Source organism: Cottoperca gobio, chromosome 7 (assembly GCF_900634415.1).
Source record: "Cottoperca gobio chromosome 7, fCotGob3.1, whole genome shotgun sequence".
In the NCBI taxonomy this organism is placed as follows: Eukaryota; Metazoa; Chordata; class Actinopteri; order Perciformes; family Bovichtidae; genus Cottoperca; species Cottoperca gobio.
The window spans coordinates 1467999-1488180 of record NC_041361.1 but is presented as its reverse complement, the minus strand read 5'-3'; the positions used below and the strand labels follow the sequence as shown (position 1 = coordinate 1488180).

Sequence of the window (20182 nt, the reverse complement as noted above, 5' to 3'; positions counted from 1 at the left end):
ACACACACACACACCCAGCACAGTTGTTCATACCTGCCATCGTATTATGTAAGACATCATCGCACCCTCCGGCCCACATCTACTTTACGCTGACACACACACACACACACACACACACACCTTCATGCATGGACACGAGCAGCATGGTGGGAGGCTTTTGTTTTCATCTCACCTCTGCAGGTGTGGCGTCTCTCCCTCCGTCTCCGCGTCTCTTTTATCCCCTTTCCTCTCGTTTCCTCTTTGTCACGCTCTCTTCTTCTGTCTTGTCTTTATTTTCTCTTTCCTGTCCACTGAGTCGTGCCTTTTTCTCGTGTCTTTTTTGCACTGATGCTGCAGTGGTACATAAAACACACCCTTCTGAGCTCTGCCTCTCCTCCCTCCTTTCCTTCCCTCCCTGCTGCTCTCTGATTGGCTGCTTCACAGAGATGACGTCAGCCTCTCTCTCTCTCTCTCTCTCTCTCTCTCTCTCTCTCTCTCTCTCTCTCTCTCTCTCTCTCTCTCTCTCTCTCTCCACTGGGACTTCCTGCCCCTCCCTTCTTTACCTCCATGCTACCCCCCTCCTACTCTATTTTTACCTCTCCATCTCCATCCCGCTCGTCTCCTCTCTGTTCTGGTTTTCTATGCTCACTGGTGGCTGGTCTGTAATAACGTCAGAGAATAAAAGACATATTTAACCGTCTTGTAAAAAGGACACAGGTCACTTAGAGTAAGTAACAAAAACACAAATGTAGGACTTGTGTTTACCGTTTTGAATAGTACGAGATAGCCTCAAAATACATAATAAAAACAATATTCATATTTTAGATTGTTTGCAATACATGTTCCCTCATCTATACTATGACACATGTGGTACCAGGATTCCCACACCTTCTTAAACATTCAATTCAAGGACTAAAGTCAATTCATGTAACAGCACTGATTTTTAAAATGAGAACCAGCAGGCTGAAGGTTCCAGACAACAATTACAATAATAATTTGTATATCTATAAATGTTGTGCATTCTTCCTCGGCTCTTGCTTCACCCTGACACCAAGTTTCAGGAACATCGAGCGGGTTGTTCTTCTGTAATCCTGCCAACAAACAAATCAACAAACCAAACCACAAACAGAACCTCTTTGGACGGAGGTAATAATAGGATGGTGTTATGGAAATATTGTTTCCATTTAGTTTCAGCTGTACTGTTGGATGGCATGAAGGGATGAATTGATGAATTCGTTTATTTACATTTTATGAGCAGCGTTACACTTCGTTACATGTCAGTCTTCTGCCCTTTCAACTCTGCACATCACATCATGTCAGCATCACACGACGATCGGTCAGTGAAACAATATGACAGCATGAAATGTTAAGAAGGTTTTTTAAGCACCGCTGAAGTTTGAAAAGTACATTTGAACTTTATTAAGTTCATGCTGGAGAGGCGGTCTGCTGTCAAACCTGCTACAACGGCTCAGTGCTGACAGACGACCCGAGGACACTAAATATTACAGGAAACCATCTGGAGAAGCTCACACTGCTCACTGTGATTCAAATAAAAGACATTGAAGGTGACACGGAGCGGGAGGGGTGGGGCATAAAAGAAATGCAAACACACCACAGCCACCTTCAGCACCCACCTTCCTGTGGCTACGTGTGGCGTCTCCTGTTGCGTCCTACGTGCAGGATGCTCTGACACACATGGGCCAAATCCTCTCAATTTTTTCAATGACTTGACAAGGACGCACACCGCAGCGTAAATACAAGCGAAGAAGAGATGAACAGCTGTTGTTGCTCGGGCAGTGATGCATTAAAAGACAGTTTGGTTCCTGGTGAACTCTTGCTTGTTATCACCATAACACTAATGTTTTGTCAACAGAAGAACAGTTGGGAAGTGATGCAAAACAAAAACACGAGAACAAGAACTAAATTAAAGCTGCATTCAACATTTCTTTAACACCGTGTGAAGAAGACTCTTTGATGAACATTCACTCTCCTTTCAGCTCTGTTGGGATCTCCACCAACTCAGAACATATCTGGTTGTTTTAGAGCCTTTGTACACCTGAAGGTCCAAACCTTCAGCGCACTGAAGAAGTATACATGACATCCCTACGTCCTGTCATCTCCCTGTACTTGACTTTGATTGGGTTGCACACTGACGCTCTCCCGTCCTCTCTATCTTCTCTCTCTCGTCATCTCGTCGGAAAAGAATTGAAAAGTGTTATTAGAGTTTCTCATTCTTGATAAAGTCTTTTGACCAAATGTCAGTTAAACATTTTGTCTCCTCTCATGTGCCACAGCAGTTGTTTTTCCTTTTTGCATTTCTAAAGATTGGCTGTCAGAACTTCCTGTGATTGGTCCAAAAGTGAGATTTCTTCCCACTCAGACCGTGTTCTGGGGAGGTTTAACACCTGTCATTTTAGTTAGGACAGTCTGGACCAACAGTTGTGTAAAGGCTTCTAAATGTTGAACCTTTCTTCTCCAGCGACTCTAGTTCTCTCAGTGTTTGTGTGTGTGATGCAATCTGCTGCTGCTGTAAACATGAGAGCTGTGAGAGTTAAAATGATCATTCTGTGTGAGTTTGTCACAATGAGCAGCGCATATCATATCACACACACGCTCATTTTATTCAGGTTACATAAAAAAAAAAAATCAAACAACTTTTATGGTTAATTTTCCTGAAAACATTTTTGTTTCAGAATCTACTGACTGAAAACACATGAACTAAATCACGATAAAAAGGATGAACTGCACTCAGATCAGTTTCAGTCCCTGCACTCAGACAGCAGCAACCCCCCCCCCCTGTTTCTCAAGATACTTTTCCCGCTTGGCTCCTCCTCCCCCTTCCTCCCTCTTCCTCCTCTTCCTCTCTGTCACTGAAATGGAAATTCAGTTCTTTCTTAACCAGACTATAAAGGCCAGTGACACCTAGGTGGCATTTTGTTATCTGCCAAACAGAGCAGGAAGCCAACACACCCCCACTCCTCGTCTCTGTGTGTGTGTGAGTGTGTGTTTGAGTGAGTGTGTGTGTGTGAGTGTGTGTGTGTGTGTGTGAGTGTGTGAGTGTGTGTGTGTGTGTGTGAGTGTGTGTGTGTGTGTGTGAGTGTGTGTGTGTGAGTGTGTGTGTGTGTGTGAGTGTGTGTGTGTGTGTGTGTGAGAGTGTGAGAGAAATACAAAAAGAAAGAAAAAGATGGGCAGATGGACAGGCAGGGTGTCTGTGTTTAAGGGTTTCTCTTTGGCAGGAAGGTACATACAGTTGGAAGACTGTTACAGTGACCAGTGTGTGTGTGTGTGTGTGTGTGTGTGTGTGTGTGTGTGTGTGTGTGTGTGTCTGAGTGTGATTATTGTTATACCGTATTATTATTTTCTACAGCTGTCCCTCCTCCTTTATTAAAGTAACACAAACCAGCAGTTACACAATAGTAACCGTGCAGTGTAGAGGTCTAACTCATTCCCTAAACAATTAGTTCAAATGCTCCAATGTTGAATTTATGAAAATAATTTTAAATGTCTCCTCCTGCACTAACGATACAACACACATGCTAACATGCTGATGCTAAGCAGGTGTACTGTTTACAGTGGCAGTTTAGCGTGTCAGCATGCTAATATTTGCTAATTAGCAGTAAACACAAAGTAATAAAAGGTAATGTCATTAGCTTTGCAGGTATTTGGTCATAAAGCAAAGTATTGGACACATTAACATGTTGACCTGATGGTGGTTATTACAGTTCAGCCTGAGGGGAACACGGACATGAAAGTCTGAAGGAAATTTCACAACAATTCATCCGATTCATCGACATTTCAGTCACAAGTCTCCCGACAATCCCTCCAACAGTCTGGACCGACCAACTGACACACTGCCATCCACAGATCCTTACAACTAGCCAAACTCAAATAAAAAGTGAAAAAGCTTCGGGGAAAATGCCAAGCAGTGACCTTTAGACAAAAACAGGTTATTTCCATGTCTGCCTGAATCACCCTCGCTTTCATTTCCCTCCTCTGATCTGCTTCTGCTCAGCAAATTGAGTTTCCTCTCAAGCATTTCCATTATCTCCTCCACCTCCTGCAGGTTGTGTTTGTCCCTCACTCTCCTCCTCCCTCCGCCTCCACCCTTTCCTCCATCTCCATGTCTTCCCTCACTTAAGCCTTAATTCACTTAACCTGTATGCGTGTACGAGCGAGGACCGAGGGTTAAGATGCAAGTGATCAATACGGCAGATGAGGATCTTTCTCTCTCCTCTCGCATGTCCTTGTCTCAAGTCTGGCATTGTCTGGGACATGTCATCAAGCGCATACACACACACACACACACACCCACACACACACACACACACACACACACACACACACACAAACACACACGCACACACTCACACACACACACACACACACACGCACATCCACACACGCTCACGCACACACAGCAAGCACCCTCCTTCTATATGGATACAGCTTACCGTAAGTGTGACTCAGCCTCTATGACTGGAATACAGAACACCAAGAAAGTGCAGCACACACACACACACACACACACACACACACACACACACGCACACACAGAACTTATACAGATTAAAGACGACCTGTCATCTCCGTCATCTTTAGTGTGAGGGTGGAGCGAGAGGGAGGACGAGGGTGGAGGATGAAGAGTTCAAAAGAGAAGTGGAAGAGAGAGGAGCTCTGATGGAGAAAGAGATCTGAGGATGAAATGAGTAGATGTATAAGAGGTTAACAGTTTTATTTAATCACACATCTATAAATCCTGTAAGGCAATTAGACCCATTAGGTTTATGAATACTGCGCCCGCTGCTGCCTCTCTTCTCCTTGCACACACATCGCTTTACTTTTATTCATTTCCTAATGCTCAACCCCAACCTGAACTCCGACTGACAGCACCTAACTTACATTTCTAATAACAAAGTATTAGTAAAGTGTAATCTCTAAAGGTTAACCCTGATCTAATATAAAGAACTGGAACCACTATTCCAATTTATAATCACTCTACAACTCTCAACTCCAGCTTTAAAACATCTGCCTCAATCTTAAAGGTATAGTTCGTCATTTTGGTAAATAATCTTGTTCGCTTTCTTTCCGAGAGTTAGTTGAGTTTGATGCCACTTTCATGTCTGTACGAGAACTATGAAGATACTGCCGGCTAGTTCAGTTTAGCATAAAGGTGAAAAAATGCAGATTTCCAAAAATGTTAAACTTTAACGCTCATCCTAAATCAAACCCCTCGTGTCGCATAAAGCAACAGTTTAACTATGAATACGGTGAAGATGTCGTCCAGCCAGTCTGGTTACATGAAGGTGGTTTTCAGTTGTTGCCTTGTCGCTCGTTTATTATTCAATCCAGTTGGAATCTGAATACAAGATTAAATATTCCTCCCTCTTCTGAGGTAGTTCACACAAAAACCCCAAATGCAACAACTTCAGGGTTTGTGCACGATGATAGAAAGATCATCTGCATAATGCTGCTTAGTCTCTGCTGTTTATGAAAATCACAAAGTCTTCAGTTGTTCTGCTCCCTCACTGCGTGGGATTTACAGGTTTTTGGATTTGGGGCACACACCATTTGTCCTCAGTGCCTCTGTGTGTTCATGTCTGCATCACCTCCCTGATCCTGCAGACAGTGTAACTAACGAAGCATGAAATCTGAATGTATGTATGTTTTTTTTTTTGAATGGACGTACAGTATGTGCCTGCTACACACTACTAAGCACCAAAGAAAAACAATGGCATGGAAAGTAACTAAGTACATTTACAAATGCTTCCATATTATGCTATTCTATACTTCTACTCCACCACACCTTAGAGGGAAATATTGTACATTTTACTTCACTACATTTATCCTCCATGTTCACCAGCTAGTCTCTAACTGTGCCTTCATCCATCCACCCATCGCTTACCTCTTATCCGGGGTCGGGTCGCGGGGGCAGCAGCTCCAGTAAGGAACCCCAAACTTCCCTTCTCCGGGCCACATCCTCCAGCTCTGACTGAGGGATCCTGAGGCGTTCCCAGGCCAGTGAGGAGATATAATCTCTCCACCGAGTCCTGGGTCTTCCCCGGGGTCTCCTCCCAGCTGGACGTGCCTGGAACATCTCCCTAGGGAGGCGCCCAGGTGGCTCCTCACTAGATGAACCACCTCAACTGGCTCCTTTCAACGCAAAGGAGCAGCGGCTCTCTAAGGGAGACGCCAGCCACCCGTCTGAGAAAACCCATTTTGACCGCTTGTACCCTAACTGTGCCTGTTTGCTGCTAATTGTGTAAAGTAACTTTTTACAGCTTTTCCTCTGTAAACGACACCTAAAGTTGCGGTCCAGGCGGATAAACAATGATCTGAGACTCACTTTAAAGCTCAGTAACAGCTCAGGAGCTGCAGATTCTGCTGATAATCCTCTGGAGCTTCATCACTACGAGCGACCTCTTCCTCGTTTCTCGTTGTCATTTCATACTTTATTATGTTCGACACAAGAGACCAGCATCACTGTTGGAATATTGGAGACACATTGCAAACTACCTGCAGTCTCATTGTGACATCATATGGATGACTTGGTCCAGTTTATATTCAGATACAATGCTAAACATGAGGGTGTAAAATAATTACAATAAAGAAGTGAGAAGAATCATCAGATTAAAGCTTAATGTCCTCAACAAAAACAAAGTCAAGCCGACATATTTAACCCTCAGCATCCTGTGTAAGAAACTGGTGTTTACTGATGCAGCCTTCTGAACCGTTGAGGCTTCGGTACCTTCAGGTTCATGACACAGTGCACATCGCCACCTGCTGGTAACATTAACGTACTTCAAATGACCTGGCTGCTCATCTTCTACAAGGAACACAAAGACAGTAATGTTGTGTGAAAGCATTCAGCTTCTACACAAACATCATTTTGTTAATGTAGAAATAGAACGTAAAGAAAGAGTTGTAAGTGAGGAAAGAAAGTTAAAGGAAGACCGAACAGGAGACTCAAAATCCTTAAATTAGATTTTCCTTTTGTGTTTTTATTTGTTTTTTAACAACATGTATGAACAGCAGTTCAGCAGCATTGCAGTCAAGGAATTACTCATTATTAATATGTGTTTGTGTGTTTTGTGTTGTGTTTTGTTCAGCTGTTGTTACCACTTCAGATCACAACACATGAAAACAGAGATGAAGAGCGAGATGATTAACAGTATTTGTGATTATATCACAGCTAAAGGGACCTGACTGTATTTTAAAATTGCAGACATAAAGCTGCAGCTAAAGCCATAACCAAAGCTCAGTGTTATATTTGATCATTTTCTACATTTAGTTATTTATGGTATTGTAAATATTCACTTACGATTCAATAGAAAATCTTCTATTTATTGAATAGTTTAAACCTCATTCTGTTCTGTAAAGTTCTGCTTATTCTGCTTATTATATAATATATATTATACAAATATTTATTTATCTTAAAAGGTTAAATGAAATTCACTGACATTAGGGAATAATCTTTAATATTTCTGCTCTTTAAATCATTTTGGGTCAGGACCGGCTCTGATAAATAACATTAAACCAAAAATAATTTGAGATAAACTTAATCTGGAGTAGAAGTAGCTCTCACCTGATGTCAGTACAGCACATTTGTGGTTATGTTGCGAATAAGAAAGTCATAACTTCTCAAAGAAGGTAAATAGAATAGAATCTGGAAGAAGAAAACACAGTCAAGTTTATAACTTGTGGACTGATAAATACACAACATACAGAGCAATAAAAGCCCTAAAGAGTCAATTTATTAACTGTTGTGCACGCACATATAATAACAATTACTATAATGTTTCAGCCTCTACTGTAGTATTCATATGTGAACATCAGGAAAGCAACATAAACCATAAATCTTCTGTGCGTGCTCAGCAGGAAGCTCAGCTGCATCCGGATGGTTTTTGAGGTCACTCGTTTACAAATTAGTAAATCGTCCACATACTGTAAATAAACAGTTTGGGATGTCTAGATGTTGTGAATCTAGATGTTGTGAATCTTGAGCCAGCACTCGGTTAAATATAGATGGGCTCTCAACATATCCCTGAGCTGCTCGTGTGTAGGTGTACTGCTGTCCCTCATATGTAAAAGCAAATAGATGTTCAGAGTCTGGATGCAGTGGCACGCTGAACACAGATCAATTACAGTATACCAGCATGCATCAGGTGGAATATTGGAGAGCAGTGTGTGGGGGTCTGGGACGGTTGGAGTTTCAGCGTCAACAATGGCATTGATGGCTCTTAAATCATGTGCTAATCGATAGTCCTCAGAATGAGTTTTTTGTTTTGTGTTACATGGACTTTTAGTTTTTTACTAACACACCTGTTTTTAACAGGCCATCAATTGTGGGTCTGATCCCTTCAATGGCATGTTGTGTGAGTGGATATTGTTTTTTGTATGGTAATCTGACACCTGCTTTGAGTTTTATACGCACTGGTTCTGCTGATGTAACTTGTCCTACGTCTGTTTCGTGTTTTGACCAGAGTTCTGGTGGTAATGACCTCAGTAGGCCTTCAGTGTCTTTTGTTAGAGGCAATTGTCCAGGCGTCCTTTCATTTACTAGGACTTTCTTTGTTTTTCCTTTGTCACATGTGTGTAGTGATATTTTGATGTATTGGCCATCTGAAGAGGTGTGGATATCTTTATTTTTGGTGGGTTTCCATACCAGTGTTTGTAAGGCCGTTTTAACCATGGTACCTAGTTTGTGGGATTTGTGTCCTTGTGCCATCATCAGTGTGACATGTGGAGTGGAGTCTGTGACCTGGAACCAATCTCGTAACTCAATAGGGAGTGCTACGGCTGTGGCAGCTCCTTGTGGTACAATGTATATATTTTGGCTAACCATGTAGTATGGTATTCTGTTGATTAGCTCCTCCCAACACTCCTCATAATCTTTGTGTTCTTGTTGTTCGTCATACATAAGTGTACAATGGAGTGGCAGCTGTGGTTCTGTAGCATGTCCAATTTGAGCTTCAACCGAGGGTTTCCAGGTGTTCCACTCCTGCAATAGTCTTGATCTTGGCATTAGTTGGAGCCAGTAGACCAGAGGTTGTATCTGAATGTTGTTTTCTCCTGAAGCTTGTACTGACATCATTCTTGTTGATGATTCTTCTGGGATATGTACATAGAGTCCATCTTGTGTGCACATAATGTTAGCTTTTAGGGGACATAGGATGTCTCTTCCTAATAAGTTGATTGGTGTGCTGTCTGACCCGTGATAGTAGAGGGGCTACTATAGTTTTTCCTGCAATTAACATTGGGAAAGGTTGTGTCAAAGGTATTATCTGAATTTTCACAGAGAAGCCCACAGTTTTGACTGATGAACTGGAGAGGGGAAGCTTAGAGCCAGTTCTTGAATGCATGAATTAGTGGCTTCTGTGTCAACCATGAAAGGCTATTCTTTTTCATGTATGGTCACTTTTATGGTGGGCTCGTCCTGTGGTTGTGATGAGAGGACTGGTGTCATCAATTCCCACTCAGGCTCCTCTGGGCCTTCCTATTTCTTCCTATTTGCTGCTGAGCCTGTCGATGGGTTTGTTGGGCAGTTTCTGCGGTGATGACCTGTTTGGTCACATCGTATCGTATAAGAGAACACTGTCTTCAAATAAGCCAGTTTGAAGTGCAACATACAGAAACAATAGAAACAAATTCAACTATTAGCTATAAATAAGCCAAACCAATATAAGTGCAACATACAAAGTACAATTATTTTGTTTTCTTCATTCGCCGAGGTGCAGTTGACACAGGTGAGTTTTCATTCTGCAGAAGGTGTGAAGACTCTCTGCTGTCCTGACATCAATGGGGAGGTCGTTCCACCATTTTGGAGCCAGGATAGCAAACATAGAAACATAGATAGTTTTGTTTGTGGGGAATCTGGGTCCCACTCGTAGTGAAGGAGTGGCGAGCCGATTGGTCGACGCAGAGCGAAGTGAACGCGCTGGGGTGTATGGTTCAACTATGGCCTGGATGTAGGAAGGGGCTGATCCATTCACAGCATGGTAGGCCAGCACCAGAGTCTTGAAACAGATTCGGGCCGCCACTGGTAACGAGTGAAGGGAGCGGAGAAGCGGCGTAGTGTGGGAGAACTTGGGTAGATTGAAGACCAGTCGGGCTGCTGTATTCTGGATCAGCTGTAGAGGTTGAATGGCGCATGCAGGCAGTCCAGCGAGGAGAGAGTTGCAGTAGTCAAGGCGTGAGATGACAAGAGCCTGAACAAGAACCTGCGTCGCCTTCTGAGTCAGTAGGGGACGTATCCTCCTGATGTTGTACAGAGTGTATCTGCAGCAGTGGGTTGTTGCAGCGATGTTGGGACCGAAGGACAGTTGGTTGTCCAGTGTCACACCAAGATTCCTTGCAGTCAGAGTCGGGGAAACAACAGAGGTGCCTATGTTGATGGTAAGGTCTTGGATGAGACAGCCCTTACCTGGAAGGAAAAGGATCTCGGTCTTGTCAAGGTTGAGTTTCAAGTGATGTGCGGCCATCCACCGAGAGATATCAGCCAGACAAGCCGAGATCCGTGCCTCCACCTGGGTTTCAGATCTGGGAAAAGACCGAATCAGTTGAGTGTCATCTGCGTAGCTGTGGTAGGAGAAACCGTGTATAGTATCAGTCAATCAGTTCATACAGGTTAGTTCAATTCAAAGTCCTTTACAAACGATTCAGAAGCAAACAATAAGTAAACATATGGGAGCAAAGGTATTCACTACCTGCTAGCATTGCTGCCTGTTGCTCCTCCCCCATTGCCATTGGACCAGCTGCAGGGTCATCAGCTGGGAGCCATTCTTCACTCATTCATTCATTCTTCTGTCGATGACTCCACACAGCTGTTGGCGTGTGGTTTAATGTACACTGCTTTGAGAAGAAAGGAGCTTTGGAGGAGTAGGGAAGGAAGGACCAATTCCACCAAATTTCTGATGTTTGCCCTTCGGAGCAAACACGTGCTGTTCCCATGGTTTCCACGAGGGGCACTGCTGCTGTATTATGTGTTTGATGCAATGGATCAAAATCAATGTTGTTGCTCATCATTGAAATATCCCAGACTGTTAAAGAAATGTTTCCCTTGTATTTAGTAGATAGAAAATATAAAGAATGTTATGCAGGTATTATGTTAACAAACTCACATTTAAAGGGTTAACACTTTTAAATGAATATTTAGTATTTATTATCAGGACTGATGTTGGTTTTAAAGTAAGAAAATAATATTAATTTAGAGTTTTATGGAAGTTCTTTGATATTTCTGTCCTCCAAGGACTCTAGAGCGTCTTTATTTAAAGGGACTTTCTGTGTCTGTGTGCTGATATGTTTCCCTCCTTCTCCACGTCATTGCTGGGTAACAGGTAGGTGGACTGACCTGGCCTCAGTGGGTATCCCTCTCTCTCCACAGTGTAACCCTGAGGGATGCTGTAAAACTCCGGCAGACCTCCAAACTGTCTCCACACAGAGTAATAGTTCTGGAAGGTTCTCACTGCGCTGTCCATGTTCCCCAGGAGAGACTGAAACACAAAGGAAATGAACATTTACCAGTATTATGCATTTATCAGAAGCTTAAGTTCAGTGTACTGTTTGTACCTGCAGGCCGGGCCAGAAGGCCTCCAGAGACTGGAAAACTGGCATGGAGACGGTTCCTTTGTGCATCTGGATCCACAGGTACCAGTCGTCAAACCGGGTGTAGTTCTGAATGGCTCGATCGTACTCTGAGAAAAGTCATCACATAGATGTTGATTTGAAATCCTTTAGGCTTTGTTTTTCATTCTTTATGTGTCTTTAGGATGTAGGCGCGGTTGTGTGGTGCCTTGCTCAGAGGCACGCTGAGCGAGATGAGAGGGCTGTGAGCGTTACCCAGGAACATGCTGAGCAGCTCCTTATAATGTTCTTAAGCTAAACTCTACATACACGCAGGACTTTTACTTGTAATGGAGTATGTTTACAGCGTGGTATCTCATACGAAGACAAGAGATGTATTGTACTAGATCAGCTCATTTTACTGAAGAGGATTTGAATACTTCCATAGCTGGTTTGGTCTTTCTAACTTCATACAAACACAAAATAATTTGAAAGTCAAATGTGATCCCTCAGAGCAACTGAGCTGCGTGACAGCAGTCTGCTCGTCCACATGACTCATATAACTGGTGCTGGAACACTGGAACAGCAAAAATATCAAAACATCAGTTTACAAACTATACTACTCATCACTACTTGATTATACTGCACGAGTTATGTGAGAGTTTGTAAACAGATGTTTGATACAGTTTTGCTGTTGTTAAGCGCAGCCTCCATTTACTTCAATTCATCAAGACTTCTCTCTGTTTTCAGATTCTCCGTTCACCATGTGACAAAAACAAAGTTAAAGGTAACACGAATTGAGTAATTGATATACGTACTATATATTATTGTACTAATGCTCTGTCTAATCTTGTACTCATTTTTATGTTTTAGCTGTGAAGCACTTTGGGCTGCAATACTTGTATGAAAGGTGCTATACAAATAAAAGCTTATTATTATTACGTATGGTCATTTAAAGGGCGGGAATTTGTTGGGGTCTCCCTGAACAGCAGTCAGGTACCGGTGCCAGACTGCGACTCGGGCCGTCGCCAAAGGAGAAACCTTGTTGTGTTCATGGGAGTTTGCCCGTCCAGTCTACATGTGTGTTTTGGACTTGGCCTACGACCGTGTCCCCCAGGAGTCCAGGGGGGGTTACTGCGGGGCTAGGTTGGCATTGGCCGAGGTGCAGTCCAAACAGGTGGGTTTTCTGTCTGTGACAGAAGGGGTGAAGATTTTTTGCATACGTGATATCAATGGGGAGGTTGTTCCACCATTGAGGAGTCAGGATAGCAAACAGGCGGGTTTTATTTGAGGGGTATCTGGTCCCACTGACAGTGAGGGAGAAGCGAGCCGATGCTGAGTGAAGTGAGCGAGCTGGGGTGTATGGTTTAAGTATGGCCTGGACGTAGGAAGGGCCTGATCCATTGACAGCACAGTAGGAGTCTTGAAGCAGATTCGAGCCGCCACTGGTAACCAGTGAAGGGAGCAGAGGAGCGGTGCATTGTGGGAGAACTTGGGGAGGTTAAAGACCAGTCGCTGCATTCTGGATGGGCTGTAGAGGTCGGATGGCACATGTAGGCAGTCCAGCCAGGAGGGAGTTGCAGTAGTCACGGCAAGAGATGACAAGAGCTTAGACACATAATAAACGCATGGTGATGGCCTGGTTCTGTTCTTCTTGCAGTAGGCTGGGTCCCGGACCGTGAACGTGGAGCGGACGGCCATACTATACTGAACACGGCTGATCTCATCAGATCTCGGAAGCTAAGCAGAGTTTGGCCGTACCTAACCGGAGAGGACGTTGTCTGTGTGGAGTGCCTGAAAAGGCTGAACTTAAATAATAAATAAAGTGTCAGAAACTTCACCCCTCATCTCTGCTCTGTCAGCTGTCCTGATCGTGAGCAGGGAACGCTCACAGTGTGTAATATGTGTGTTCTATTGATCCTGGTCAGACTCGCAGCACGTGCTGCTGTGGGAACTCTGTCCATCTCAGCTGAAATACTTTGACTCTGTTTGAAATCTCTCTTTTGCTAAAACAGATTAACAAAACAAAGACAACTTGGTTGTAACTTCATTATTCACTCATCTCTCACGAGGAGATTCACGTTGAATTTCCACCACACTGTATAATAGTACAAATTATACAGTATATCATATACTATATAAACCCACAGGGGTAAGTACATAAGCACATTACTGATTATATTTACTAACAAATGAAATAACATTTTCTACGCAGGACTTTTACTTGTAATGGAGTATGTTTACAGTGTGGTATCTCATACGAAGACAAGAGATGTATTGTACTAGATCAGCTCATTTTACTGAAGAGGATTTGAATACTTCCATAGCTGGTTTGGTCTTTCTAACTTCATACAAACACAAAATAATTTGAAAGTCAAATGTGATCCCTCAGAGCAACTGAGCTGCGTGACAGCAGTCTGCTCGTCCACATGACTCATATAACTGGTGCTGGAACACTGGTACGCCTCACGCCAGTGTCACCGTTACGTATGTGGCTCTGGTATGAGCAAGTCTGGTTATTAAGAAATCTTAATTATAATTAATATTCATAAAACCATTAATATTCATACAATCATAAACGGGTTGATAATAACCTGCACTACATGGAAGTACCGGTAGGTGCATTAGCTCAAAAAGACATTAACATGGCTATCAGAAGGTATTACTAATGATCAAAATAATTAACTATTATATTTCATATATTATTCATTATATTATTAGTATGACTTAATTTCCATCGAGCCACCTCAATGGAAAATGATAACCAGTTAATGTAGTCTCATGAAATATGCTACACATTGAATTAGGAGATCTGATTAATAATGAAATGAATAGCTATAAACACAATGACCATATCAATAGCTAATAAAAGTTGAAGGATTTCTGAATTCTTTGATAGTAGAGGTTGGCAATACTCAGTCTTGTACAATATCAAACAAACCAGCATGTATATTACAAAAAACATTTATTAATAAGATAAATGTCAAAACACACAATATCTAATAATGTGTGTGTGTGTGTGAAAGAGAGAGACAGTGTATGTGTGTGTGTGTGTGTGTGTGTGTGTGTGTGTGTGTGTGTGTGTGAAAGAGAGAGACAGTGTGTGTGTGTGTGTGTGTTTGTGTGTGTAGTGTGTGTGTGTGTGGTGTGTGGTGTGTGAAAGAGAGAGACAGTGTGCTGTGTGTGTGTGTGTGGTGTGTGTGGTGTGTGTGTGTGTGTGTGTGTGTGTGAAAGAGAGAGACAGGTGGGTATGTGTGTGTGTGTGTGTGTGTGTGGTGTGAAAGAGGAGAGACAGTGTGTGTGTGTGTGTGTGTCTTCAACATTATCTCATCATTAATGTCATCCATAAGAAAATCCTGCTGAACAACATTGAGATGCACCTCCTTCAGGCCACATGAAACAGTAAATGATCATTAGGCATGAATACAGCATGGGAACGAACCCGCTGATGGGTCAAATGTATCAGTTTTTTTCTGAATGCATGTGGGGTGTGTGTGTGTGGAAAAGAGAGAGACAGTGTGTGTGTGCTGTGTGTGTGTGTGTGTGTGTGTGTGTGTGTGTGTGTGGTGTGTGTGTGTGTGTGGAGTGTGGTGGTGAAAGAGAGAGACAGTGTGGTGTGTGTGTGTGTGTGTGTGTGTGTGTGTGTGTGTGAAAGAGAGAGACAGTGTGTGTGTGTGGGTGTGTGTGTGTGTGTGTGTGTGTGTGTGTGTGTGTGTGTGTGTGTGAAAGAGAGAGACAGTGTGTGTGTGGGTGTGTGTGAAAGAGAGAGACAGTGTGTGTGTGTGTGTGTGTGTGTGTGTGTGTGTGTGTGTGTGTGTGTGAAAGAGAGAGACAGTGTGTGTGTGTGTGTGTGTGTGTGTGAGTGTGTGTGTGTGTGTGTGTGTGTGTGTGTGTGAAAGAGAGAGACAGTGTGTGTGTGGGTGTGTGTAAAAGAGAGAGACAGTGTGTGTGCCTGTCCGGAGGGCGCCGAAAATAATGCGTGTGCGGTCCTGAGACCGTCTCCACGTGCTCTGCGTACGTGTGCACATACGTGTGTAGAACAAAAGGGAACATATGAAGCGGGAGCTTTGAGTCTTTAGCTGTGTGTGTCGTGATGTTAAAAAGACAAATCCACAAATTACTGTGAGATGGTAACGTGTATGGTGATGGAGCCGGGTTAAGAAGATGGTTAGTGTTCATGCTCTGTCTGTGTGTACAATACTAACATATCACATGCTGAAACAACCTCTGGTTACCTATTAGCTCAATACAACAGATTACACAATACAGTTGAGGGAATAACAAACTAATCAACACATGTACATACATTCACAACAGTATAGCAGTTCTATGCTTACTTAGCCGTGTAAACTTCATGTATACTAAATCATATACTATGCCCAGTGGAAGTTCAGTTCATGAATGGAACGGCTACTTAGCTCTCAGCTCTTAGCTCAGCTGGTGAATCCTTTGAGATGAAGGAAGCAGGCGAGCTTTGTTGTGCGGCGTGCTGCCGGTCAAAGGTACTTGCACCCGTCTGTGCGTCCATGGGCCTGTCGTCTTAACATTAGATGTGGTGAGGTGCATTGTTGGACCATTTGCATGAATTCAAATGATGCTGGCGTACTTTAAGCCTTGTATGTCTCACACAATACACTCTTTCAACAGCCTGCAACACACATCAAATGAACAGAGAGCAAACAACGATGGACGTAGTTCTTCTGCTCATCATGGCTGCACCAGGCAAGTGTTTTATATGTGTTTATATTATTTGATTACAGTACATTGAGACATCATTGTGGCAACAGAACTCTTATCTGAACACTATTGTGACGCACTTCAGTTATATTATAATTAATGTGCAGACGAACACTGATCTTGAATCCGTCTGAAAGATGCAGGATCCACAGCTCTCCATTATCCTTTAAACTAAACGAGGGATAAATCAATTAAAATGTACACAGGTACCATTTATACCTGCACTAGTGAACAACAGTGAACCACCTCATTCTATTTGTATTTGTTCTAAAGGCAGGAGCCCTCAGGCACATTGGCCCCTGGTAGATCTGCCCTGATGCTAGATCTGGGCTTTCACCCATATCTGAAGATAACTTACTCAGTGGTAGAAAAGTACTCGGATCCTTTACTTTAGTAAAATAACCAACACAACAATGTAAAACCTCAACGGGCCTCTTTTGTCTCAAAGGAGCAGCTTAACTCCCTCCGGAGGTCTGAGCTCCTCCAGACACCCGACAAACTCATTTCAGACGCTTGTATCCACGAAAACCTGTTTGATGTACATTTTGTCCTGTGAGAATTGTTTTAAGACAGGCTTGACGTACCTGAATGTACTTAATGTATCAGCAGTAAAAGTAGTCATTGAGCAGTAACATGTCTCCAGTGACTGATATCTGATTCTATGTGACATCATTAGATTGTTAATGCTGATCAATGTTAGAGCAGCGTTACTGTTGGAGCTGCTCCAGATGGAGTTTTAACTACTTTGTGTACACTTGGCTAGTTTAGTCCAGTGGTTCCCAACCTGAGGGTCAGGCCCCTCCAGAGGGTCACCTGGTAGATCTGAGGCGTTGTGAGATGATTCATATAAGAAGAGGAGAAACTAAGTTTAATACAGAATGATTAACTGTATTTTAAGATTACTATCATTTGTTTTAAGGTAAAATCTTAAAAATATTTCCGTGTAAAATGTTCTGTAGTAGAAGTATGAAGCAGCATAAAACAGAAATACTACTAAATACTAAACAATTCTGCTGGTATGTAAAGTACTAGAGTAAAATGTAAATGTTAAACTCCACACTGAGTTACAATGACACGTCTGAATACACTGAAATGTGATGTTACAAAGTCAAGTTACAGCCTAAATCTAATCAATGTGCATGTGTGTGTCACTACAGGGCTGTGTGCTGTCTCATCACATGCTGAACGTCAGTTCCATTTTATTTATGATCTGAAGAACATGACTGAAGCACAAAGTTACTGCAGAGAGAAATACACGGACCTGGTCACTGTACACAACATGGAGGATGTGAACACCCTGAACGACATGGTGGATTTAAGCAGAATTATAAACACACCTTACGGCCCTGTGAGTTCCTTTTCTATCTCTTTCATTTCAAAGTCCTTTTTAATAATTATGTTGGTGACAGGTGGTCTGAAAGGTTCAAATCTGACCCGACATAGTAACTAATAACTAAACTGTATCGCAGTAAAAAGTACACAATGTCTCTAAAATGTAGTCGAGTAGAAGTATAAAGTGTTTTAGTATAAAACTCCCTCATTGTGTTTCACCAGACAGTGTTTCCCTTTTGAGCTGCAGTGGACGTTATCCTTCATCACTTACATTAAAGTGCTTCACAAGAGCGTCTCTTATAGTCCAGTATGAAGAGGAGGAATGATGAACATGTTTCTATCTTATATGACACCTGAATATTGTTTTAAGACACAAAGAATGTGAACCTGATCTTTAAGAGCTTTCAAATTGAAACTGTTTTGAAAGTTGAGCCAAAGGAATCATGAAATCCTGTAATAAAGTCGTAGAGGATCAGACTGATGGGCAGTATCAAGACTGTGAATGCAAAGTTTATGTAAATATGTTGCATTGAACAAAAGCTAGAGCAGGGTCTAATTCTTTATATCACAATGAAATATTGCTTTCAGCACATCTGGATAGGTCTTTACGATGACCTGGACAGCTGGAGGTGGTCACTGTCAGACAGAAGTTTCTACAGACCCGGAGAGACAGAGTTCAGACTGTGGGGCTCCTGGAGATCCAGACAACTATAAAGCGCAAGAACACTGCACAATGATTGATCGTCTGGGACGATGGAGGGACATGAGTTGTGAAGAATCTCATCCGGCAATCTGCTTAGATGTCAGAGGTGAGAATACTAACTTGTGAAGTTTCTCTTCTCTTTTCTTTCTCTTCATTTATTTTATTTTATTTTGAGCCTATATAGTATCAGTCAATCAGTTCATACAGTTTAGTTCAATTCAAAGTCCTTTACAGGCGACTGAGAAGCAAATAATAAGTAAACATATGGCAGCAAAGGTATTCTCTACCTGCTAGCATTGCTGCCTGTCGCTCCTCTTTTCTTTGTTTAAATATTAATATATTTATATTCATGTGGAGAGACTGATAAGAAATACTCAATAACATTTATTAAGATGATGTCTTACATTTTAATGTTTACAAATGAATGACTTCATTGATGTGATTTCTTATATATCAGTGATTTAAAGATCATATATTATATATTATAAAGGCACCACAGATGTGTTACTGATGGCAGGCTGTATGTTATGGTGCCTCTACACAGAACTTCACTGTCGTCCATTTTCAGGACCGAATGTGACATTTGTCTTCATCAACATCCCGATGACATGGACTGAGGCCCAGAGCTACTGCAGAGCAAACTACAGAGACCTGGCCAGTGTGAGGAACATGGCAGAGAACCAGAAGATACAGGATCTGGTACCTGCTGGGGGCACAGCCTGGATCGGACTTTCCAGAGACTCCTGGAAGTGGTCGGATGGAAGTGACTCCACATTTAGGTTCTGGAGTGCTGGGGAACCTACAACTAATGGGAACAATGAGGCTTGTGTGACTGTAGACTTCTCCTCTGGACATGGTCGATGGGGGGACTGGAACTGTGATGTGAAGTTTGCGTTCATCTGCTACTACAGTCCACGTGAGTGGTAACCCATGATTCAAATAGTATTTAGATTAAACTTCACTTTAGCATCAAATGTCCTGAATGATAATATAACGAAAACAACACAAAATATCTAATTCTGGATGATAAAGTTGAACTCTAATGATGTTGATCATATGCAGATGATCACTTTGACTTAATGCTGAAAATACCACATTTTCTCTGTCACTGTTTAAACACATGAAATCCAGAGGAATGTCAGAATTATATGGAAAAACTGAGTCTGCTGAAAAAAGAACCAACAATAAATGTTGTGACTGATGAAGTTTGTTTGTGTCTTCAGTTCCAAAGCAAGAGTTGAAATTGTTCAAACTGAAGGTGAAGAAAAGCTCCTCTGCGGATCTGGACGACCCTGCTGTGCTGGAGAACATATAAAGTGTCTTTTCTTCTGGAATATGGGATCAGTGCATAGATCTGCCCTCACTTCACTTTGGTGACACGAACTTATTCTTATTCATCAAACTAACAAACATCGAGTGAGAACAGACGTGTCCTCCAAACAACTTCCGATCGCAGTTCAGATTTGCAAAGATTTGCATTTAGTTTGGTAGCACATAAACAAATTGAAGCCTATTTGTGTAATTTATTCTAGTGATTTATGAAAGGTGTGTGTGTGGGGGTGTGGGGTGTGTGTGTGTGTGTGTGTGGTGTTTATACCAGGCAACAATTTTCGAGCAGCGTCCTCGGCCATCATCAGCAGCGGTCCTGAACAGGGCCAACCGGGCTCAAGGTCCATCCCTGCACGTCCTGCTAACAGGTGAGCCGACAGCAGACCACCCACCACTACACAGACACACATACACACACACACATACACCACACACACACACAACACACAAACAACAGGCTAGTTTGACTACTTAACATGAAGGTACAATTCCTCCGCCCCCCTCCTCTTTACCTCTGATGTTGGTTTTGAACACGGAGGCGTT

The 20182-nt window shown here is 42.5% G+C and overlaps 2 protein-coding genes across 5 annotated transcripts in view; one reads left to right on the top strand and one right to left on the bottom strand.

The window, feature by feature from the left end:
* LOC115010538 (neural cell adhesion molecule L1.1-like) overlaps positions 1-369 on the bottom strand; it is a 41530-nt gene extending 41161 nt beyond the window's left edge. For 2 of the 4 annotated variants that reach the window (XM_029435152.1, XM_029435155.1), the window contains exon 1: positions 173-369. The gene's annotated coding sequence lies outside the window, so the exon portion shown is untranslated. The remainder of the gene's footprint in view (positions 1-172) is intronic. The other 2 variants (XM_029435154.1, XM_029435156.1) reach the window with 1 other exon arrangement.
* Positions 370-18217: 17848 nt separating this feature from the next.
* Positions 18218-19126, top strand: LOC115010962 (macrophage mannose receptor 1-like; the record flags this gene model as incomplete). The annotated part of the gene is made up of 2 exons (XM_029435894.1): positions 18218-18416; positions 18879-19126. Coding segments are annotated over exons 1-2 (447 nt in total), but the record flags the coding sequence as incomplete, so codon positions are not given.
* Between the last annotated feature and the right edge of the window lie 1056 nt (positions 19127-20182).